This window comes from Anguilla anguilla, chromosome 19 (assembly GCF_013347855.1).
Source record: "Anguilla anguilla isolate fAngAng1 chromosome 19, fAngAng1.pri, whole genome shotgun sequence".
Classification (NCBI taxonomy): Eukaryota; Metazoa; Chordata; class Actinopteri; order Anguilliformes; family Anguillidae; genus Anguilla; species Anguilla anguilla.
Window position 1 is genome coordinate 7,110,121 of NC_049219.1, and position 25,512 is coordinate 7,135,632.

General features: G+C 47.3%; 1 protein-coding gene across 2 annotated transcripts in view; it reads left to right on the forward strand.

The window, feature by feature from the left end:
• The first annotated feature begins 324 nt into the window (after positions 1-324).
• Positions 325-25,512, forward strand: part of LOC118218708 (kit ligand-like) — a 30,906-nt gene continuing 5,718 nt past the window's right edge. The window contains exons 1-6 of one of the 2 annotated variants that reach the window (XM_035401328.1): positions 325-553; positions 19,961-20,068; positions 20,534-20,590; positions 21,075-21,230; positions 21,358-21,547; positions 22,845-22,907. In XM_035401328.1, coding sequence (XP_035257219.1) covers positions 527-553; positions 19,961-20,068; positions 20,534-20,590; positions 21,075-21,230; positions 21,358-21,547; positions 22,845-22,907 — 601 coding nt within the window. In that variant the 5' untranslated portion in view covers positions 325-526. Of the gene's footprint in view, positions 620-19,960; positions 20,069-20,533; positions 20,591-21,074; positions 21,231-21,357; positions 21,548-22,844; positions 22,908-25,512 lie in introns of both variants that reach the window. The other variant, XM_035401329.1, reaches the window with a different exon arrangement.

A 25,512-nucleotide genomic window follows, 5' to 3' on the forward strand; every position in this document is an offset into this window, starting at 1 on the left:
TTGCTTATAACACCAGACTCAAATGGAAGACAAGTAGCAGCCTTTTATGACCACCTAATTTAGTTACTCCTGAGCAGGCCGTGTGAACAAATGAGTACCCGTTTAATTGCAGGCTGAAACTATGCATACTATAACCACGCACTCGCAAGTTTAAAAAAAAAAACTGTCCTGTGTTAGTTTAAAAATATTATTCGAAGTTGCACTTAAAATTCGTGATATTAAAACGAAAGGAGTCTGAATTATTCGTTTCGGAAGACGGTCGTGCGTTCGTTGCCGCTGCTACTGGGAAGTGACTCCTGATCTCTGGACTTCGGTGGCAGTATAGGCTACAGTTCGTGTGGGCGGCTCCCGCGCGGCGGATAAAAAGGGCGCTGCGGTCTGAAAATCCGTTTTCTTGAATCTTAAGAATCACCGACGCCGTCGTTCGCTCAAACAGTCTAGCCTACGTGTCTGCTGATCAGTCTATCTGGATATTTTCCTGCTTGGGATCAGTTGCCGAGAATATTGGACATGTGCACGTGGAACTATGAGAACCCCTTTCCTTCCAACCGAAGTAAGATAAAATAGGATTTTGTGCACATTGGATTAACCTCTCTCTTTCCTTATGAAGAAGGCAAAAGTAAGTCAACGCGGGGTTGCATGCTTTTTATAGGATCCTAGCGTCTTTGCATGCGTTAACCAACTCTGCAATGCGACTATTCGTCAGAGTTCGTATGGGTTGTCGCGCTATGTTTTTAGAGTATGTGTGCTCTGAATTTGCAGTACTTGCGCAAACTATCATTTGGAAATGAAAACGGTGTTATGTTCTCTCGCTGATAATGAAAACCCCCCACTTGAAAAAGGGAATACAAACAACAAGCGTATTCTAAATTGAAGTGAACATGCGTTGTATTTTTTGTTGGTAAATAATAATAAAAATGACTAAATTTAATGACAACCCGTCTCGCCACAACCAAAGATATGCTAAATGAGATCCTAATGTTATTGAAAGGTAGCAGATATATTCTGCTTGCAAAAATTGGATGGTACGCGTATTTATTTCCTGACGGCAATAACTTATGGCACACGCGGATACAGAACCCTGTGCAAGGCAATATGAATCAAGACTAAATTGCAATACGCCTCACCATTTAATCTGTGTCAACTTTAACTTTTTGGATTGCGCAGCTCACGGTTCAACTGTATTGTATACTTGCTTACAGTGATGGGGCACATTTAACCTTGCCATGATTTTGCCTAACGTGCCGTACGTGCAACTGACGACATGTCACCAAATTCAATTTGGAATGCTACACTGTCATGTCACACTGTTCCCCTTGCTGAACGGTCCTTTCTGGAAAGGGAAGCGACTCCTGCAGAAAGCATGTGGTCTCGCGCGTTTGGTGATTATCTATTTTTGTGATTCAGTTTAGCCGGAGGGATACCACAGGTGAGCGTGTACGCAGCGAAACTGCGCAGGGCTACAATCTCGGGTGCATTTGCCCGCGAGCGTACGGTGGTGACAAACGCTCTTTCTTTCGACGAGACGCGGCTGTGTTCTATCTTGTCCAAATTGTTTTAAAAAAAATAAAATAATAATTCCCCCCCCCCACCCACACACACACACACATTTGTATTAAAGCGCAGTTTACGTAACGCTTTGCAGCGTAATTGAGGTGCTTTTGTTGAAATCATTTTGTTGAAATGCCTGAAGAAACTCAGTTATTATATGAGGATTTATAGTTGTTGGTTTTGGAAATAATTCAGGTAACATTAACGGTACAAATCAATTGACAAACTAGGTAAGATATTGTTTTTTATTGTTTTTATTGTTTGGCTACTTAAGTGTGGGACTGTTTTGTGATTGACTTCAGTGTGGGTGCGTGTAGGCGATTAGCTTATCGTTTTGCGCGTATTAAGTGCGCTGTCCTTCATGGTGCATTTATAAAGCCTAGTTTTTAATCGTGGTGCCAGAATACCAAGGAAATCTAACGCAGGTGTAGCCTGCACGGTTCGAGTGGGATTTGCGTAACACGCGCTCTCTTTTTCTTGGAGTAGTATTTCATTGGTTGATTTGTAGCTATGACCTTATTCGCACAACCCCTTTTAGCCCAAAGCCCTATTCGGACGGGAAAACTTTTCAGGACAATGTCTGTAAAATAGCCTAATTGTTATCACAGAACATCTGTAATGTTAGTAACCAACGCGGACAGGATAAGGCATCTCTGTATTCGGTCTCTATAACCGCAGAGATGGGAGTGTCTAAGTCTGACTGGACGGCAGTTTAGATAATGACAAGTCAGTTTATACAACTACGCCTGGGATTTAATCAAAATGTGTCATTAACTTTGGCTGACATTAGCAAAAACCACGTTCATTTTTTTTCTCTCTTCAGTAACATAGTCACAGCAATTGCCAAAATAAACTCGCGTCGCTTGTTACTAAGTCAAAGACAAATATTGCTTGAATACAGCCCTGTTGTTTTTATACATTCTCACGTTTCAACAGAGGTTTAGAGAAACATACACACGTATCAGATACACTGAGTCACTCCAACAAGCTCTCAAAACTGACAATTCGCTGTCGTTAGCTTTGTGACAGTTTCACAATTTGGAATTCAATTTGCGTAATTGTGGGGAAGAAGCTGAAACTTCATTATTCGCCAGGTGAAAAAAAGCAAATAAGCCGCAACTAGTCACAGCATGAACGACCTGTTATTATAATCAGAGAAACGAGTGTGTGAAAGTGGAAAACAATGTATACATGCAAGATATTTACTCAGACGAGCAGCAGATAGATTTGGAGATTAGCGCTTTAATCAGATTGTGTGAGTCATTTCGCTGACTGCCGCTGATGCTGTGCCCGGAAAACACCCAGAAAGCAAAGCTCTGTATTGCATATTTTAAATAAATAAATAAATAAATAAAGAGATGGAAGGGAACTATGTAAGAAAGCAATGCCAAAAATGACATTTCGTATTTATTTCAGAGTTCAGATCTACCATTCTTTCGTGGATTCTGGCTGAGTAAAAACGACTGGTAGAACGGTTGAAATGTCATACCTGTATCAAATCGATTTGACGCGCGCGCGCACACACACACACACACACCCACACACACCCCCACACACACACACACACACACACAGCCCTTTTTAACCGTTTAACAGCCTTTATGCTTCCTGAGAAATCTGCATGGAGATTGCATGCTTAAAGCAGAGATATGGTGAAGGAGCTGACCCCAGGTCAGCTGTTGACCAGCTCAGAGTGTATTACCTACACAAATACAGCAGGGGTATGGTAATAGGCTTTAATGGATAAGCTTCACCCTCACATTTTAGAGTGTGCGGGGTTTAAGTGAAGCTCTGGCTAAAAGGGTCAATCATACCGTCCCTAACGCAGCTTCCGAAACTCAGAACCTTCTCGTTTGTAAGCCTAATTGGAGGCCTAAAACCGAATTTGAATATTATTGCTGTATGGATGAAAATTTTGAGTGACATGACTGTGCAATAGCATTAAGAAGTTTCAGGCAGCTGCCACAAGCCCAAACGAGAGAGCTTGGAAGAAACAAACGAGAAGCAAAACGAGAAACGTACCCCTCAAAGGGACACAGGATCAGACCTCAGTAATCTGATGATTCCACCGGAACACTTCTAGACTGTAGCAGGGACCAAGCCTGCTGAGGAGGGACACATCAATCAAAGCTAGAGTGAGATGTGAGATGACTTCAATGATTCATTGCACGGGCTTATTGCCTATATGATACAGTAGCATGTACCGCTTTCTGCGATAAACATCAAGGACATATCTGAGTGTCACTACTCTTTTAGACTCTTGAGTTTTTAAGCTATGCATTTCCTCGTTCTGTAAATTACACTCAGTTACATAATTAATTTTCAGACATATCTGATGAAGACTTTGGGCACCATTGTTTTTTTTTTTTTTTTTTTTTTTAAACCAGAGGGTGATATGCCTTATCGGACTTCTCATAATTAACGACGACAGCGTAACGAGGAACCGGTGGGAAAACGAAAGACGGGGCGCTGAGGCTGCAGTCGCTAACGTGCTAACGTGCTAACGCAAGCGCTAAAAACGGACGAGGAGAAATTAGCGCCGGCGTGTCGGATGTTATCGTTACGGGAGAGCGGGGCAAAAACTAACACGGGGTAAAATGTAACACGGGCTTTTTAGGGAGGCGCATCAAGCTCGAAGGACGTGTTTTAGGCGAAACGCGAACGACGGGCGAGTTCGATTGATATTTCGGGAGATGGTGCCAAAAATCTGCGTTGGCAATATGCGAGTGAATTTTTTTTTCGTTCTTCGGCTTCTGTATTGTGTGCGTATGCCGATGAATCCGAATGTATGTGATCGTAAAAAGTATTTTAGTGACGAACAGTTTTGATAGAGCATGCGTGCTTGCTTGCTGGGATTGCAAGCCAGGCAAAAGTGCACACACCCCCCCCCCCGCGGGGTTAAACCGAACGTGGTTGTTAGCCTTTTGTCAGTAGACTACACAAAAAAAAACACACATTTTAATTTGCTGCAGAACACGTGGACACACTCTTCTATTAATTAACCATTCTAGAAGCACTAGTTTAAGTTGAGCTGTGTGGTGAGAAGCTACATACTCCTTGACAGATTCTTGGAGTTTTTCATCACTAATAACCAGAGGGTTGTTGGGTGGCTCATCCTGTTAAGGCTCTGTTCCAGTGTGTGGATGGGCCCCATAGTCTGGTATCTGTTGAGGCTCTGTTCCAGTGTGTGGATGGGCCCCATGGTCTGGTATCTGTTAAGGCTCTGTTCCAGTGTGTGGATGGGCCCCACAGTCTGTTATCTACGAAGGCTCTGTTCCAGTGTGTGGATGGGCCCCACAGTCTGTTATCTACAAAGGCACTGTTCCAGTGTGAGGATTGGCCCCACAGTCTCCCTTTGACACCATATAAAACGAAGATGTTTTCGTAACTCTAAGGACAATAACTTGTGCGTACTGTATTACTTCCAAAAATAACAATAACAGCAGGCTAATTTACAGAACTTGAAACTTGAATTCGCTGGAGCCTATCCCAGAATGCAGTTGGTGAGACACCAGGAATACACCCTGGACAGACCACCAATCCATTCACTCACACATTTATACCCCAAGGACGATTTAGACTCTCCAATTAGCCTAACATGCATGTCTCTGGACAGTGGGAGGAGTGCGATTAATATTCATAGATATGACCCTGACCTGAATGTTTTTCCAAAGCCCCCCTCCGAAATGAAACGTGTTTCATTAAAGTTTCTCTTTAAAGCAAGTTTCGTAAATCGCCCCACTTTTATACATCTTCATATTGTAACCCTCACACCAGGAGTTAAGCGGTTTAGAAAATGGATGGATGGTTGGAACGGTCACACTTAAACTCTACTGTTATTAAGGGGTGTGGAAAGTGTGTCATTTTCAGGAACTCAAGGGCAGGTTCTTCAGCTTCCCTGTGGCTGCCAGGTTCAGAAATTTGGGTCTGCGATTCACGTTTTTCGTCCCCGAACGCAACAATTCAGACGGAGCTCCCGACCCGAGCCTCTTTAAAAAAACGCAGGGATGAAATCCCATTTGGGCTGAAGGAGGAGTGGAGGCCAGGTGAAGCAGCAGCGGGACGCTATCTGCAAACCTCCACATTTATCTCCTCAAACCAAGAGGGTCAGGCTAATTTCGTCCAGGGTTGTGTGCCGGCAGGGTTTCATCAAGCCGGTTCCCCGAAATCAAATCAGCCCAATTAGCCAATTCTGTGGACGTTTACACAGACAAATACGCATCTAAAGGAAGACCTCATCCTCGACCTCATGCTGCTTACTTATGGTTGTCGATGCATGCCAGCTATAGCTTGTTCACTTTCATAAGCTTTAAAATGAAATTGATTTGGCAATTCTGTCATTATGGACATTATAATACAATTCCCATGAAGCATTTCACCAACATCTCGTAGGCATCGTAGACTGAGACTTTGCAATGAACTGTGGGAGACTGAGGCAAGGGGAGCGCATGCCTGGCTGCAAACACTGCCTTTCAAGATTAAAGGATATGAACATGGTATTGACATACTGACAAGTTGCCGAGCGCATTAATATCGATGCACCTTTACTTAAAACAAAAAACCTTGCCATCTGCAGTCCCGCCCGAATCAGGAATGTCCAATTCCTGACCTATCTGCAAGCGTGCTCATATACGCCCCCTGCTGCCGGCTCGGGAGAGTGAAGACAACTCGCGGTTCCCCTCTGACACCCGCGCCTGCCAGCCAGCTGCTTCTTTTCACATCGCTGCCACTCACTGAATAAAATGAATCATCGGCTTTGCTTTATGGACAGTAGTTGCATTCTGTATTATTAAGTATATACGACCTCAACTGACTAAGCACTCATACAAGTACTTAATCAGTTGAAGTTATATAATAGCACTGCGTGCAACCACTGTCCATAATTTTATTAAGTAAATGTAATGATTCATTTTGCTGTGTGCAGGCCATGCACGCACATAGCAGGTCAGAGGAGACCCAATCATACTCGAAGGCGAAGGGATGCCACTGGCACATGAACAGTTCGAAATGAACGCTGCCGTCCCCTCAGACTGCGTCCTTCTCGTATGTGCCCCGGGCGACGCAATGCCAACTGTGCGATCTCCTGCATGTGGGGCACAGTGGGCGCTGGCACGGGTCGAATTGTGCAATTTCCTGGCTGTGGGGCACTGTTGGCACTGACACGGGTCGAATTGTGCAATTTCCTGGCTGTGGGGCACAGTTGGCACTGGCATGGGTCGAATTGTGCGATCTCCTAGCTGTGGGGCACTGTTGACACTGGCACGAGTCGAATTACGCTATCTCCTGGCTGAGGGGCACAGTTGGCACTGGCACGAGTGGAATTTGATCCGAGAGCACGGTGCTCACTTAACTCAAGTGCTGCTGTTAAGCGGGACATGCATATATCATGCTCTGTCCATGTTCTTTATCATCTGCTGATGGGAAAAATAAAAGAAAAAGATTTATTTTTGGATTCAGTTCTGCTTTAGACTGTCACATCTGGCAACCTAGACTGCAATAAATATGTTTCTTGAGCGCAGGCCACGACTCCAGGCTTTGGCTATGGTTTGTAAAGTGAGCGAAAACAGGCGTGGCTGCGTATATATTGAGCGAGAGGTTTCGGAGTAGAGGCGGGAGCAAAGCCGCGCAGGTCTCGTCACAGCTGGAGTCGGGTTCGGCGGGGCGGCGGCGGCGGCGGCCATCGACAGCGAGGAAGAGGAAGACGAAGGTGTCGTCCTCGCCTCCGGAACGGCACGGTTCTCCCGCGCCCGAGGGGAGGGGAGGGGAACGGAAGCTCGACGTCCCTCCCCTGCGAGCGGCCGCTGCGTTTTCGGCCCGCCCCGCCCCGCTCCGGCGGGAAGGGCGTCGGCGGAGCCGTCCCGGCGGGGCCGAGGCCCTTGGCGCTCGCAAACCGTCCCCGACCGGATCTTTGATCCGGCGGCTTGTGGGTTTTGGCTCGGCCGTCAAAGGCCTGCCAGCATGGGGGGGGGGGCGGGGGACCGGGGGGTCAGAGGGAGTCCGAGTTCGCCGGCGACCTGAACCCGCTCGGACTGTTGTGCAACGCTAGGCCGACGTGACGGGAGACGGCCTGTTCCCCAGCTTGACACCGTTATCCCTCTGCACAGATGGACCACGGCTTTGCGTGTGACCTTAACTAGCTTTAGAATAAAGGGGGGGGGGGGGCTTTCATTGAGCTTGTTAAATTCATAAAACGGAATTACATGCTTGACTAGCAATGATTTATCAGGTGGATACTCTTTAGTCTGTCTGTAAATCATGAGCCCATGGGCCGAATGGCCTGTTCTCCTCAGTGTGTATTCTTATGTTCTAGATGGGCTGAATGGCCTGTTCTCCTCACTATGTATTCTTATGTTCTAGATAGACTGAATGGCCTGTTCTCCTGATTGTGTATTCTTATGTTCTTATGTTCTAGATGTGCTGAATGGCCTGTTCTCCTCAGTATGTGTTCTTATGCTCTAGATGGGCTGAATGGCCTGCTCTCCTCATTATGTGTTCTTATGTTCTAGATGGGCTGAATGGCCTGTTCTCCTCATTATGTGTTCTTATATTCTAGATGGGCTGAATGGCCTGTTCTCCTCATTGTGTATTCTCATGTTCTAGATGGGCTGAATGGCCTGCTCTCCTCATTGTGTATTCTTATGTTCTAGATAGACTGAATGGCCTGCTCTCCTCATTGTGTATTCTTATGTTCTAGATAGACTGAATGGCCTGTTCTCCTCATTATGTATTCTTATGTTCTTATGTTCTAGATGGTCTGAATGGCCTGCTCTCCTCATTGTGTATTCTCATGTTCTGCTATTCTTGGTGGTCTGAATAGCATGTTCTCATCGTGTGAGCCAGTTAAACACATCCATAACACGATGAAATTATCCAGGAGTTAACAGCGGTTGTGTTTCTCCCTCGTCCTTGACAATAACAGAGGCGGTTGCCAAACTGCTAACTGCAAACAGCAGGCATGGCCAAGGACTCACACTGACGCAACGTTCACTCCTGGCAATTTCTCATTCTAGTGCATGACATCGTCGATTCTCAGGAAAATCACCACTCATTTTGTGATCACCACTTACTGCATAGTGTACAGTTGGTGAAAGGAGCGATTGCGCAATTGGTGAATCAGCGTGCTCTTAAAAACCAAGGCCTGCTTCAAATCGACATTTGTCCTTATCCTTCGAATTACAATTATGGCAAACACTGGTTAACCATTATCTTTGTACTTACCTTTATAAATTATTTATAAAATATAAAATTTTTTTACATAAAATATAGTGGGGTTTTATTTGCGCTTTTAAAACGCAATACCGTAACACCGAGGCCTGTTGGTTTTTAATTCCAATAAAACCTACAACCTAACAGCAAGCGTTATTGTTCGTGTTTTCCTGTGCACGCTGGCAGTAAAGCAAAGCAGTACCGCAGCACCTCATTAACACCGAGTGAAAAGCACGTTTGAATCTGCCGTGAATCTGCGTATCAAACACCCAGCCCTGCACACGGTCATTAACACGCAAACGCGGACTTTGCACTTTGCGAGCTCCGTTTGCCTCACTGCGAGAAGGTCGTGGGTTCGAATCTCGGCTTGGGGGCCTTTCTGTGCGGAGTTTGCGTGTTCTCCCCGTGTTCGCGTGGGTTTACTCCGGGTACTCCGGTTTCCTCTCACACTCAAAGACATGCATGTTAGGTGCGCTCCTGCAGGTGCCCTTGACCAAGGCACTGGCCTCAGAACTGGAGTTGGTCCCCTGGGCGCTGCGCTGTGGCTGCCCACTGCTCCTAAGTAACTAAGGATGGGTCAAAATGCAGAGGACAAATTACCCCACGGGGTTCAATAAAGTATATCTTATCTTATCTTGAGAGTTTCCCGTGATCGCTGAACTTGCTAAACGGAAGAAAATCATAATCATTCTCGCTTGTCAAAGGTAAGGACAAATGATGATTTAATACTAGCCACAGACAGTCAGGGATCGGGATCTCTTTCACGAAGCTCAGGCTATCGCAGGATGCAGAATGCTATTGCGGTGTCCGGGTCAAGTCGTATTTGCTATGCGGGAGGCCCAGGCAGGGGGTGGGGGTGCACGTGCACGTTGCACACGCCCACGCGCGTGCTCTCCAATAACAAAAGCGACTCGGGGGGCGGGGAGAGGCGGTTTTCCTCCTTCCTGCGAGCGAAGTCAAAACCCCGTCTGCGCTTTTTTTGTTAGACGGGCATTTGGCTGCAAAAAAAAAAAGCACGGCAGCTGAATTTGATTTTATCGTGGCGTAGCGCGGGGGGGGAGTTACTGACAGCGTGAATTCAGTTCACATGGGCCAGCGGTGTTCCTGGTATGCTGAGCTTAATGGCTCCCCGATGCTCTTAAAGCCGGCTCGACTCCTGCTCCTGGAAGACCGAACTGGCACTCGGTCTTATTGTTCCGTCTCGCGAACGCTTTCAAATACCTATCAGCCTTGCGTTAAATGGTAAATGGTAAACGGGCTGCATTTATATAGCGCTTTTATCCAAAGCGCTTTACAATTGATGCCTCTCATTCACCAGAGCAGTTAGGGGTTAGGTGTCTTGCTCCAGGGACACTTCGACACACCCCAGGGCGGGGGAATCGAACCGGCAACCCTCCGACTACCAGACAACCGCGCTTACCTCCTGAGCTGTGTCGTTAACGTTGTAATGCCGCCGCGTGCAGGTGTACGTACGTGTTTAGAAGCCTAAGCTCCGGAGAAGAGCTTGGCCAAACACATTAAGCGCAGCCCAAGTTAATGGCACCGGCTGATTTGAGTTATAAGTCGGTTTTCTAAACTCATTAAAAAAATATATATATAACTACAAGAACAAGTGTAAGGAGTTTTCTCATGATAACGTCAATCACAGTGAAGAATCTTTTTTTCTTCTCTTACTTGATATATAGATAGATAGATAGATGTTCTTTATTGTCCACAAGGGAAATTCATTTTGTTCAGGTGAGTATACCACATACAGACAATAAATAAATAAATAAATAAATAAATAACACCACAATAAAAAACAGAAGGTATGATTCTAAAAGCAAAATTTTTTTTTTTTAAAGAAAAGCAAATGCCTTCTACTGGGAATGTGTGTGTGTGTGCGTGTGTGTGTGTGCGTGCACAACAGGTCCAGTTCTTCCAGGCGGAGGGGGGCAAGGGGGTTATGTTTATTAAGGAGCCTGATAGCAGAGGGGATGCAATTGGCCCTGCCGCTGTTTGTTTTAAACACAGGGGCCGCATATCTCCTACCAGAGGGCAGGATCTGAAATGCATTCCGAAAACAAAAAGCCATTTCTCTGTGAGAACAGAAATTCTCTGTGAAGGGGGAAAAAAAAACATGACGCTGCCTTCAATTAATTTACGTACGAAATGACGTGCAGTAAAACATGGACAATTACGTAGCATTACCTGCAAAAAAAATAAGCTTGACACTGTGGCTTTTGTCTGCGGTGCATGTGGTGGCTGGTGTCCTTGGCGATGGGCTGGATGCTGGCAAAAACACTCTACACAGCTGTTAAGGGGCACAGCCATCCCCGGGGCCGTACGATTCAAGATTAAAACCGATGGTTTGTTTCGGAGCGCATTTTTAACCTCGCCGCGTTGTCCGTTTATGCATCTCGGGTTCACGCGCCGATGTAAGTCGCCGTCCGTTCTTCCGGACGCTCGGTCCGTATCGCGCAGTCATTGGACGGCTGTCCCCGGTCACCGCTAAAGACTTTTAGGCGCATGCAGGAGCCGAGGAAGAGTAAGACCGAGGAAGGGCGCCGACGACTCTTGTGCAAAATCAGGAATTTCTGATTGGGCAGCAGGCCCTGGTGCGGTACGAATCCAAATGAAGTGCTGGTGACGCACAGTGAGAGGCCAGAGAGGGCTTTCGTAGCCAGGAGCTTTGTCAGCGCGTTGCCCCCACAGTCAGAAACACAGGCACTCTGTCTTAACCCTTTGAAGAGTGGGTTTTTGTGTGGGGAAAAAAAAAATCAGAATTCTAAGTCAGTGTTCTAGAATTCCGTTGCTTTCAATCACCAGTAGCGATTGTGACATTAGCATTTCGGAACATTCTAATCGCATATTTGGGATCTCACACACATTAAAAGGGTTCGTGTGGTTTTGTGTTCTGATCCTGACCGTGACAGCGCCGCCTGTTACCGTCAGCCCTGCGCGGCGACACGTGATTGGCCTGATCATGCGGCGGCACCTCCCCTGCTGAGGTCCCAAGCTGCGCTGAGAGAGGCTGCAGGGGCGGGGGGGCGGAGCCAAGGGAGGTTTCGTTTCCACGCTCGCCGTGCGCCTGTCTGGTGCCTCGCCGTGGGCGTTTCCCGCAGCTCTGTTTATGAATGTGAAAGAGGCCATTGAGAAATTCAGAAAAACACAAAGCCCCGGATTCAAACTGGCAACCAGCTTCGCTTTGATCGCAACACGCACAGTTACAGCGCTGTCGCTTATGTACCGGGAAGCATCGCAAACATCAGCAGGGAAACCTGTCCACTGTGAAGACACCTATGCACTTTGTATGAGGGACGGTTGAAGACTATTCAAAACATCTGGCATAAGGACTTCATAAATTAATAGTAGATACAACATAGTTAAAAAGCTAGTGAATTTTCTGATGTATTTGCTATATCAAATCAAATATATCAGAAAAATACATTTCATTGATTCAAAAGCTAGCAGAGAGTACAATCTGTGTTGCAGTACTGTAAGTAAGGAGGCATTAGGCATGAGCCCTTCGTAACTCAGGAGTTACAGGAAGTGCATCTAATATCTAATCTGATTTATATACGTGACCTCTATGGAAAAGGGCATCTCAGCTGGGAAGATTCACATGGTTATAAAACACGGGCTGCAATCTAGTTCCTTTGACCTAGTTTAGACCTTAATGGTAAGAAGTACGGCCAATATGGAATTCAGCGCATCTACTATGAGTAAGGTTATGAGGACAGAGAGAACGTGGCTAGATTTGGAATTCCAAACGGGTGCGATTATTAACACGACAAGAACACGGCTAATACGGAATTCCGCTATATGTCATAAAGGGAGTTGGGAGAAAGCCGGATGTGTTCCAATCCACCCGTCCGGAGATTTACGTTCTTTGTCAGAGGTTGAGCCCGGAATCCGTTGGGTGAAACCCGGGTCATCCGAAAACGCCGTAATTTTCCTCGTGGGCCCCAGTCGCCTGTCATCGCCACGGGAGTCGCCCTCCTGTTGAGCGCGTACGCCAGGGATCATCAGCTCTGGCCCTCGAATCCAAATCCAGCCCTGGTTTTTCTTTTCTCCCGGGTAATCAGTGCTACTGATTGGCCGGACTTGTCTTCGCACCCGACTCCCGGGGCAAAGGGAGGGCGGAAAACCAGCAGTTCTCTCGGCCCTCGAGGACCGTGAGTTGCCGATCGCTGACATACGCGGTTCCAGGCTTCGGCTCGTCTGTTGGTTCCGGGAAGGTCCACTTGGGAAGGTCGATTCGCTCTACCGCGCGGTGTCGGAAACCGAGGTGACTTCTCACGCCGTACCGAAGGCAAACTCCGCCAGTCGCGGCCGTGCGGTGGACATGCTAACACGAACTGAAGTGAAACTGATTTAAATGGTAAATGGACTGCATTTATATAGCGCTTTTATCCAAAGCGCTTGATGCCTCTCATTCGCCAGAGCAGTTAGGGGTTAGGTGTCTTGCTCAAGGACACTTCGACATGCCCAGAGTGGGGTTTGAACCGGCAACCCTCCGACTGCCAGACAATCAGGTCTTACCTCCTGAGCTATGTCGCCCGCGCCCCCGGTCCGTACTCGTGAATGCCCTGGAAGCGTATCGGTTTAAGGGCTGCTGTGCGGTTTAGGGGAAGCGGATGGAGGTGATCTCGCGCCATTGGCTGCTCGGTTGGAGCGAGGAAGGAGGCGAGGAAGAATACGGACGCGTGTGCAAGTGTTTGAAGGAGATTACAACGTTTTCAACACAGCAAGTTTTTTTTGTCTTGTCGCAGATTGGGATTATATTTGTATATAATCGGCACAGAAGGTGATTAGCTTGGGTCGGACGTGAAGTAAGAACACCGGCTGAGACTTGTGGGTGGGCTCGGTGGGGTCCTAACGTTTGAGTGAGACCACCTGGTTAATGAAACAAAACCTCATGTGGGGAGACGATTTTGAATTCAAAGAAAAAATGTATACGTACAGGAGCCCAACATGTACTGTGAGAGGATAAGAAGGATCTCAAATGCATGTTTTGCATGACCTTATTTGATTAACCCTCTGAAGAGTAGCTGTTTGGAATTTGGTCTCAAATTTTTAAGTTGGTGTTCTAGAACTCCACTGCTTTCAAATACCAGTAGTGATTGTGACATCAGCATTAGAATGTTCAGTTAAGGACATTCTAATCACATCATTGTGACTTCACACCTTAAAGGGAACCAAGAGGCAACAGCGAAGTCTGCTGTGTAGGCCTCAAGCCTTACTGTCAGAAAGCCACTGTGTAGCCTTCTGCTACTACCTTATACATGCTGAACTCTGAAAGAAGACTGTTGGGTCTTGATACTGCCAACTAGTTGAGAAGCGGCCTTTATTTTTTGGCGATCCCTCCCCCCAAATCTCGTCAGGGGGGGAAGGGTTTAATCCAGGGTCCCTGTAAAAAGATCGATATGAGCGTGCTTCCTTTCGTGGGGAAGTTCAGACCACACGCATGATGTATAACGTTGCGCGTTCGAGGCACCCGAGCCAAAACAGGAGTCTTGATTTACTGCCAAAAACGTTCATGAGGCTGATTGCTGATGGTTTCCTCGAGCGAGCGAAAACTTAACAAAACAGATTGGAATCCTTTTTTTTTGTTTAGGTCTGATCATCCTACATTTGATTAAGGGAAGCTGATAGCGGAAATTCGGTAAAAAGGGGGTGCGGCTCGAGGACGTGGAAAACAAGGAGCCAATTCAGCCTTCGCGTTATTGGGTTTACCCACAAGCCCACAAGGAACTCGAGGAAATAGACCGTTGAAATCGAATCAATCGACTGAATTACAAATTGAGCTACAAGAAAAGTCAAGCTACCCTGTACTTAAAAAAAAAAGAAAATGAGGAATTACGTAGAAAAGTGTGTGGAGAAAGATAGATAGACCCCACGTGTTTCCTGGAAGAAAAAAAATTGACAGTTTCATCGGAGAAAGGAACAGTGTTTGTTGACGTCGAACCGCAACACGGTTCTATGTGCTACCTAACATCGGAGTCAGAATTTGACTAATCTGAAAAAGGTTCAGCCTCCTGGAGAGCTGCTCCTCAACACTCATCATAGCAGGTTAATCCGTTACACATTTTTACAAAATGAATTGAAAAACACGTTATTTGAAAATGCAATGCATTTAAATACTTTTGCATGATTTTAATTGAAATCCAATGCAATTAAGTAAATATCTGCTTTAGCAATTCTGTATTTGATTTATTGAGGTGTTTGTTAGAATTCTTTTATACTGTGCCTTAATGCACACAAAGTGTTGACTGAGCACGGCACAGATTGCTGCAGTTTTAACACTTTGAGGTGTGAGATCACAAATATGTGATAAGTGCTCTTAAATGAATGTTCTAATGCTGATGTCACAATCACTGCTGGTAATTGAAAGCAGCGGAGTTCTAGAACTTGGAATTCTGAGAAAAAATAAATAAAAACCTGCTCTTCAAAGGGTTAATTATAAGATTCACTCTCAGAGCAGCTTACACAACTTTGGTGGTACAAAGGTTTGAACTATAATAAAACCAGTATACAACCTCAATTACTTAAGATCGCACACTCCAACAGCACTGTCACACATTCAAATGATCCTGTCTTAAGTCTGACGCCTTGAGAAACAAACAGTAGTGTATTCCGTATAATTTTTGTTGTCTGGACTTTTTTTGACAAAGTCTCTCATTACTCACGCCGACTACATTATTAGGGGTAGTATTGCGATCGTAAATATTTCAAATACCGTGCAACAGATCTGCGATTCCAAATGGACACGTTTCTAAAAATGCACGTGTTTCACCCACAACTGCAACCGTGTGCGATCTCCGTTGTATCCTTGGCGGGCGTCCTGGCCATATGATTTACGGCCCGCGCTGCAGAAAAAATGCTCGACATCCGAAAAATGCGCATTCTCCGCTTCGCCCAGCCAGGTTCACAATCAGCCTGGTTGTCTTATTGGCTGCATGGAACATGCCGGCTGGGGGAAAAAAAAAAAAAGAGGTTTTCGATTGGCTCGACGCCGCGTCTGTCGGGGAGCCTTTGGAGGAACCCCGTTCTGAGGGGGCTGTTGTTTTAAAAAAAAAAATCCGGCGACGGAAACAGAGCTCTCCAGTGCTTCTGACAGCCTCTGAGACTGTCCAGATCCGGGAGCGGACTGAGGACTGCATTCATGAGAACAGTCGAGTCAATCACCCACAAATCTGTTTGACTCAGAGGACCCCAGCGACATAAAAAAAAAAAATTTGTCCTCTAAGCATTTCTTGCAACAGGCTCTATACTTTTGAAACTGAAAGAGCGAGAGGAAATGGAAGCAAGTTCAGTACGTGAATTGCACTCGGTCCGCGAAACGGCTTTGGGGCGTTGTAGCGGGTTTAATGATAGAACTGACGCAGCGTTTGAGTTCACTTGAGGACATAGGCATAGATTTCAGGGGGGGGGCGCAGGAGATACTCAAATATTTAGAACACGTGCATTTGCCCCCCCCCTCCAATAAAACATGAAAGAAGCATTTCCACCATAAATTGATGCAGAAAAGGCACAAATTGGTGCACAAAAATTCACCAGAATGCAGGAAATGAAGTGTTTGACGCTCAAAATTTCCTGGGGGCAACAAAGTAAGAAACACGTTTGAAAATACTCGGGTCTTGTCATTAGGACCACGGCCGTTACCGACCAGACGATGTGTGCAGACGTTTCTTTACGCTGGTAGTCTAGGAGACGGGTTTAGCGATGCCAGCGTGCTGCATGGTCTGGTCTCCAGACAGAAGCGTTCAGACCAAAAAAACATATTCAGGCGCTGCCTGATATCAAGTCTGCCTTTGTGATTAACTACAAGTTTGTGTTCATCACACTGAAAAGCTCAACACAGTCATTGTATACTTTGTGTGTGTGAGTGTGTGTGTGTGTGTGTGTGTATCTCTGTTGTTCGCAGTGTTTGAAAGAGACCCTCTGGATTCAGTCAAACGCTCTTTGCCACATTAAGGCCACTCGCAATCCGATCGAGAGACATCTTGCTTTACGCAGATCGTTGAGTTTAAGGATAATTAAGGATCACACATTTTAGGTGAAGTGTCATTTCCAATAAAGTGCCATAGTTTTCTGTGCCTAGTTTTAAGCCCAGCGAAGACCAAATTATCAGTGTGAAACATACTGCAGTCTATTGAAACAGTACAGTGCAGTGTGAGTAGCTATAGCTAGCCACTGATCATCTGTTTCTGTTTAGATCGAAACGTGTGCACGCTGTCATGCCTAGCGCATACTAATAAACAGATATTCTGTGTATCGCCTGATATAGCTTGCTCAACTCATTCGTAGCTTGATGACCTTGGATGTTTCATCGTCATACTGGCTCTTGGTCCTGCTGGTCAGGCAGTAACAACAGCATCTCAGGGGCAGGTGCAAATGAAACCAACAAACTGCACGAACTGCAATGAAATCCGTTAAAGTCCATTAAACACTACAGATGAATACAGATTGAAATACTCCGTGAAAGGATAATTACTTTAAAATAACCAAATGCATACTAACAACTAGCTATAGTGGAAAAAAAGTAATTGAATGTCATTTGTGAGCAAGTGAAGATTAATTTTTAGAACTTAGAATTTAATTATGGCTTAAATGGCTTGAATAAGGAGATAATTATAATTACACACGTTTCAGTGCCAGAGAGCCAGTGTCAGCTAAGCCCACAATTAGCGAATTCTGCGAAATGGGAGAAAGCGGTGAGGCGTGGACAGAATGTGGGCGGGCCCTGCTGCCCCAGACGGGACCGAACACGGAAGAGACCGTACTGTCACAGGCTTCCGAAAAAATCTAAACTACGAGAAATGCGAGGTCCCGTGGCAGATTTGGGACGGGACTCCTGAGGGGGGGGGGGGGCGCCGTACGGGCCCTAGACTCGTACCCTCCACCGGCTCTGCGCTCCCGTCCGCCAACGCTCCCGTCCGCCACGCCCGGCCGCCCTAAACTAAGAAACGTTTTTTTGTGCTTCTTTTTGGCTTCCAGGAGGAGAGGAGTTGGCTCTAATTTGAGACCTCCGCTCCTTCATTTGGCAAGCCTCTCTCTCTCTTTCTCTCTCTCTCTCCCCCTCCCTCCCTCTCTCTCTCTCTCTCTCTCTCTCTCTCTCTCTCTCTCTCCCTCCCCATCACCCCCGCCAGCGCCCCACCCGCTCTCCGGGCTGCCGTGGAGACGCGTGCCCTCTGACGGGTACACCGCGATGGCTCCTGTTCTCTGCGTGCGGCGACGGGCGATAAGGGACTGAAAAGCCGAAAGCCTGGGGGGGGGGGGGGGGGGGGGGGGAGAGGTTACAGCGACAGTCATTACGGAAGATATACACTCCCCCCCCCCCCCCCCTCCCCCTGCTCTGAGAGAACTTCCTGTCGTAGCTTCTGGAATTTTTTTTTTTTTTACAATGCTACGCAGTGAAAATGTCCAGTGTTAGTTCAACTATAACAGTGTCAATTCGACTCTTGGCAGACATAATGGTCCTGGCTCTGGAATGTGTTTACTGTGTAAGCGGTTCCTTTGATTGACGGTTCACTGGGCGTGGCAAAGCGCCAAGGGCACAGAGTTCACAGGTAAAGCGCACGCAGGTAGCGCCTTATCGCTGTCGATGATATTCGCAAAGTGCAGTTTGACGACGAATCTTGTTGCCGTTGATGATCTTGGAAAAAGTGTAGCGGCTTTGTATGCAAAGTGAGTTTGCATCATGTGGTCGTTGATGATCTTTGAAAAGCGCAGAGAGTTTGTAGAGTTTGCATCTCTTCGCTGTGGATGATCTTTAGAAAGCGTAGAGGGTTTGCGGATAAAGTGCATCGAGTTTGCATCTCTTCACTGTGGATGATCTTTAGAAAGCGTAGAGGGTTTGCAGATAAAGTGCATCGAGTTTGCATCTCTTCACTGTGGATGATCTTTAGAAAGTGTAGAGGGTTTGCAGATAAAGTGCGTCGAGTTTGCATCTCTTCACTGTGGATGATCTTTAGAAAGCGTAGAGGGTTTGCAGATAAAGTGCATCGAGTTTGCATCTCTTCACTGTGGATGATCTTTAGAAAGCGTAGAGGGTTTGCAGATAAAGTGCATCGAGTTTGCATCTTATGACTGTAGATGATCTTTAGAAAGCGTAGAGGGTTTGCAGATAAAGTGCATCGAGTTTGCATCTTATGACTGTAGATGATCTTTAGAAAGCGTAGAGGGTTTGCAGATAAAGTGCATCGAGTTTGCATCTTATGACTGTAGATGATCTTCAGAAAGTGTAGAGGGTTTGCAGACAAAGTGTATCGAGTTTGCATCTTATGACTGTAGATGATCTTTAGAAAGCGTAGAGGGTTTGCAGACAAAGTGTATCGAGTTTGCATCTTATCGCTGCTGATGATCTTTAGAAAGTGTAGAGGGTTTGCAGATAAAGTGCATCGAGTTTGCATCTCTTCACTGTGGATGATCTTTAGAAAGCGTAGAGGGTTTGCAGATAAAGTGCATCGAGTTTGCGTCTTATCGCCACTGATGATCTTCGAGAGACTGCGGGAACGCAGAAGGACCTGTCGCTCAGCTGGAAGCGCCGTGCCAGGGTGAAGGAACGCCACTGCAGAAATGATTGGAATCCCTCCAGAGGGACTTTTATTCCAACGAAGGACTGAATACGTTGTAACAGAGACTGGTGATTACACAGAATCGGACTAGATTGCATTAAGCATACAGCGCCTAGATAAACTGCGAACGTTTATAGCCACAGAGCTTAATAATCAGACAAGGAGAAAACACGTAACAGCGACGAGACTGAGAAGAAATTATTCCGGATTGTTCCGGGAATGTACGCACGTTTATATAAATAATTATATTTAATTATGTAAAAATGAATAATATTTTAATGGAATTTATTAGCGCATTCGTTCCAGGGACAATCTGTCGTTTTAGCTGTGGCCACCCGCAAGACCACGCTGGAAAATGTCGCGCGACATTTGGGTTTTGTGGCTTGGCCACTGCTGCAGATCGCAGCGGCGGCGAAGATTCGCCCGTGGATTCTGTCCGCCTTTCTCAGGCGGCTTTGAGCAGCGTCTGGACGTGCCCGTTTTTCTCGCTGCCGGTGGTTTGTGAGGTCCTTCCTTCCGCCTAACCGAACTGACCGTCGAGGAAAACCCCGAGCCGCGTGCGTGTTACCCGGGAAAGACTGTGTGGACGACCGCACGTTCTCTCATCGACCCTGCTCTTTCTGTCTGCTCTGCTTTTTCAGATTTGGATAACAGCTTGTGTCGGCATCTTACTCTATACCACGTTTGCTGCATGTTCACGAGGGACTGGAAGTCAAAGAATCGACGATGAGGAAAGAATCTCCTTGCTGGTAAGGCATTTATTTCGGGGCGTGAGGTTTCCCGAAAATATTACCTTCTGGAGCCAAACCTGACGAAAGTCTGTGACGATGTACAGAGGATGTATTGGCGTTAGACTTGCAGAAAGGCCTGTTAATGTTTATCCCAGGACGAAGAAGCCAGAATCGGTGGGATTGAGATGTTTGGGAACAGCCCGCGTTTCTGTACAGAATTTATGATTCAATCTCGAGTTCCTCCGTGCTTGGAAGTTCTTCAGTCGATCCTTCTATTTCATATCAGTCATATTTTCACTTTTTTCTGCACGTAGAAAATAAAGATTGTGCGCGTGTAATAAAAAAGAAATGGATTAAAGCTTTACGGCTTTACGGAATTTACCCATCATGCACTGCAAGAGCTGGCCAGAGATGACAACCTTCGCCAGGAAATTAACACGAGTTATTCACGTGCTGTTTTTTTTTTTTGTTCTTTTATGGCAGAAACAGAATATACCGAAAAATTACAAGATCCCAGTGCGCTTCGTTCCCAGAAACATGGTAGGTTGAGCACTTTCCTCACTCCAAACAATGAGAGACTGAGCTGCATAATCTTAGAACGGGGATCATGCTTAAAGCCGAGCACGTGGTTGCCTGTATTATGCCCGCCTTATAACTGATCCGGTTGTGGGTTAAGGGATTTACATGGTGGCTCCGTTCCAACAGCTGGTTGAGTGGGGCGACACGGCTCAGGAGGTAAGAGCGGTTTGTCTGGCAGTCGGAGGGTTGCCGGTTCGATCCCCCTGCCCTGGGGCGTGTCGAAGTGTCCCCGAGCAAGACGCCTAACCCCCTAATGGCTCCCAACGAGCTGATTGGTGCCTTGCACGGCAGCCTTTCACCGTTGATGTGTGAGTGTGTGTGTGAATGAGAGGCATCAATTGTAAAGCGCTTTGGATAAAAGCGCTATATAAAAATGCAGTCCATTTACCATTTAGCTGGTGTAATAACGCTTAGCGGTCTTCTTCTTCTTCTTCTTGCGTTTCAGAGCGGGATGTGCTGGGTGGAACTCAACACGTTTCCCCTGGAGGAGAGCTTGAAGGCCCTGGCGGCCACGTTCGGAAACGCCTCCTCCAACCGGAACAACATCAGCATCTTCGTCGTTAGGCTCCAGAACGTGCGCTTTCACATGCGCGCCACCATGGTGGGTCCCCCCCCCCCCCCCCCCTCGCGTCTTTTAGCTCTCGCCCGCGGTGTCGCGAAACAAAACCCTGGAAAGCGCTGACCCTCGCGCCCCCTTCTCTCGTCTCCCTTTGCGTCCCCCCACGCAGGAGACCACGATGGAGGACTTCAAGTGCCACTACAGGAGGGAGGAGTGGCCGACGGAGGACTTCTTCGACTACGTCCGGGACTTCCTGAGCGTCGCCGAATCGAAGGAGGAGGGCGAGGAGGGCGAGGAGTGCGAGTCGGCCCCCTGCGCGACGACCGCGCCCGCCGCGCCCACCCAGCTCCCCACGGAAGGTGAGCGCGAAAGGGTCACTTGTTCAGCGTTCCTCACCCTGTTTTGTCACACATTCAATATTCCCATGAGATACCCAGTTGCTCACTTTGGCTCTATAATATTAGCCTTTCCTATACTAAACCCAGAAATGAGCTCTCTCAATGCATTACTTTACATTACATTACAGGCATTTAGCAGACGCTCTTATCCAGAGCGACTTGCACAACTTTTCACATAGCATCTACATTGCATCCATTTATTCAGCTGGATATAATACTGAAGCAATGCAGGTTAAGTACCTTGCCCAAGGGGGTACAACAGCAGTGTCCTAGCGGGAACTCGAACCTAAAACCTTTCAGTTACACGACCAACTCCTTACCCATTATACTACACTGCCGCTGCAATGCGTATACAAATATATATTCTGGCACGGTAACTCATAAAAAAAACAACAACAAAAAAAAGGAAATTATACAAATACTTGTTTGCTTCTCCGTACAGAACCCAGAAAGTAGCTCTTTCAAATGCATATTCACTTAAAAAACAGCAACGAGAAAACGCTAATCATACAAATACTTTAACATGTTTAAAGTGGTTGCAGTGCAGTGCCTATAAACAGCAGCATAGGTGTCTCTGAGAATTCCAAGGTGATAAATGTTTACCCTGGTAATTATCCTTGCTTTGAACTGTCAGCGTTAAGGACGCATTCTGTCCCAGCCATTGTGTACATGCACAATGGAAACACAGATCACACGCAGATGCAAGGCTATAAATACACACAACTGGAAGGTTATTTTAAGGAGCACAGGAAATCCGAAGCTGGATGTTAGCAGGCGGCTAAAATACACATGTACTCGTAAGGAGGACAGATAGCTGGACATTAGCAATGGGTTTGAATCCACACACAATATTACAGAGGATAGATAGCTGGATGTTAGCAGTAGGCTAAACTCTGCGTGCAGTCATAATGAGGACAGATAGCTGGACGTTAGCAGTTAGCCGTACGCTAAAACTCCACATGCACTCATAATGAGGACAGATAGCAGGACGTTAGCAGTTAGCCGTACGCTAAAACTCCGTACACGCTCATAGTGAGGATGGAGAGCTGGGACAGACACAGGATATCCCCTCCGTGCGGCCGGTGAATAGACGGGGGGGATTAAGGCTCTCCCTCATATCTCTTACAGTGGCAGTAACGCCCCCCCCCCCCCCCCTCCCATGGGTCTTTGTGCGTGAGGTCAAGGAGCTTTTTAAAAGTTCCCACGCTGCAGCGCCTGTTTCAGCGTGCCACTCTAAGGCTCCGCCCTTTCCTTGTAGGACCTTCCACCACCTCCCCGGTGAAAGTGGCTGACTGTTTGCCAGCGTCAGACTGCCAGACAAGTAAGTACACGCACACACACACACACACACACACAAACACACACACACACACACACAAACACGTGCACACACACACACACACACACACATTCAAACACACGCAGACAAACACTCACACACAAACACACACACACACACACACAAACACGCACACACACACACACACAAACACACACACACACACACACAAACACGCACACACACACACACACACACACACACAAACACGTGTGCACACACACACACACACATGCGCAAACACACGCACATACACACTAACACACATTCAAACACACGCAGACAAACACTCACACACACACACAAACATGCGCACACACACAGGCACGCACAAACACGCGCACACACACACACACACACACAAACACGTGTGCACACACACGCGCAAACACACGCACATACACACTAACACACACACATTCAAACACACGCAGACAAACACTCATGCACACACACAAACATGCGCACACACACAAACAAGTGCGCACATACACACACACACACACACACACATAGGCACGCACACACACAAACATGCGCGCGCACACACACACACACACACTCAAACACCCACGCATGCACTACAAACACACCCATACACGTACTACTCTCACACACACACACAAATAAAAATGAGTGGGGGCGGGGAAGCTTTGTGCGGGTGTGTGGTGAGGTGAGCGCGTGTGGCTGCGCAGAGCGGCGAGCCGCACTTTCCTGGTGCAAAGCCCTTCCTCTGGAATGCGGGCGCACCTGCCGCACAGACCGATGGGCAGATCGCCACCCCGGCTGCACCTGTCTGTCGGCAGGTTCGTTTCCCTCCAGTTCACCGAAGGGGGTTGTGGGTGGGGGTGGGGGGGGGGGGGGGGGGGGGGGTTGGGGGGAAGGAGGGCAGGTCGGGGCAGGTCGAGACACGGTGGCTGGACAGGGGGGGAAGGGGAGTGAGGCGTGACGGGTCTGGCCCACTTCCTGGTGTCTGCGCGTGGAGACGTCCGGAGCAGCGGGAGGCTTTGTTGTTTTCGCGACCGCACAGCGTGACAAAACATCAACTGCCGACGCGTTAAATGGTTTCCCTTCCGAAGCTGCTTTTTTTCCCCCCCGTGCGGGCCAGGGGGGGAAGTTCTCACGCGGTAGGCCTGTGTCTATTCATGCCGTTGGATCGGGCGAATGAAATCGGGTGTTTTTGCACGGTGGCGGTTTTCGCCCCGTGCAAAAAGCCGAAGCTGACTGTCGGACGCGCGCGTGGCGTTTTTTCCTGGAAAGAACGGCATTTCGGGCAAACCTGTTTTCTCCGCCGAGAGAAGGACGTGTCAGAGAGGATTCTGGGTAATCCTCGGCACAGGCTTACAGAGAGCCAAGCCTCTTCGAAGAGGATAGGCGACGGCCAGACCTCTTTTGTGCTCGCTGGGAGAGACTTCGCTTCGCTGGTTCAAATTACACGTCTGTCGCTGCTACACAAGACACCAGTAACTCTCCAATGGCAGTGCCACAGATTGGAGGGGGGGGGGGGGGGTTCACTGGGACACTTTGTCCGAGTCCCAGGCCCGAGGCCCAGGATATGGGGCGTAACGATTTTTTAATTTGCTACAAAATATATTGCATTTGGCCCCTCCCGATATATTTTCGTCCAGGGCCTGACAATTCATAGCCGTGGAACCTGGATAATATAAGAGCTCTGTCCAAGGGCATGTCAACAAGGCCGTTTGTGTTCCACTCGCAGTTTGGCAGGTTCACCGCTACTATCTCATAAACGAGTGCAGGCTCTTATATTATCTCAACGCTTTACCGTTTCTTTAAATGACCTTTTTCACGGAAGTGTTCAGAATTTGTTCTTTGTTTGTTAGGCTACCATAGTTAGCATAATTAGCACTTAGGCTTTAGCGATGTTAATGATGCCGTGGGCACATGACGTTATTCAATCGGGAAAACTCGAAGCTGTGATATGCTGTGATATGTCTTTTTTTTTTTTTTTTTTTTTTTTTTTTTTTGAACTTTCCCAGCAAAGGGGGCGGTTGAGGTGAATCACTCTGCTCTTTTCGGTCGGCTGGGTTTGGCAAACATGCGAAAGCCGCTTCGCTTCCTCGGTCCGTGTTGCATTTGGGTAATCTGGTGCCAGGCGGCGAGCCTCGGGGGGGGTGGAGCTCTCGCCCCTGCGTGGGCGCTCTGAGCGAAGGGCTGAAGGGTGAATCGTTACAGAGTTTTTTGGAGTAGGCGGCAGGCCGATCCCGGAGAGAGCGCCGGAGCTCTGGAGCCAGCGCTGTATTCGCTCATGGGTCATTTTTAGGGCGGTGGTTCTCCAACTCGGTTCTTGGGGACCCCGTGTGCGCGCTCGTTTGTGCTACAGCCAGTCTCTTGCTCAATTAAGGTTGTTGGTCATGTTTTAAAGTACTGTCAGAATTTTTCTTCTCTTAATCTTATTATCACAATGCAGGCTTGGCTCATTATGACTTGCTTTGTTTTTGGATTCATCATTTTCTTCCAAAAGGTTAAGGGGGGCGGGGGGGGGGGGGATGTGTCCACATTTTGACCAGTTGGGAGTATCAGTCTTTACTTTGAGCAGTGAAAATGTTTTTCTTAACATATTTTTATG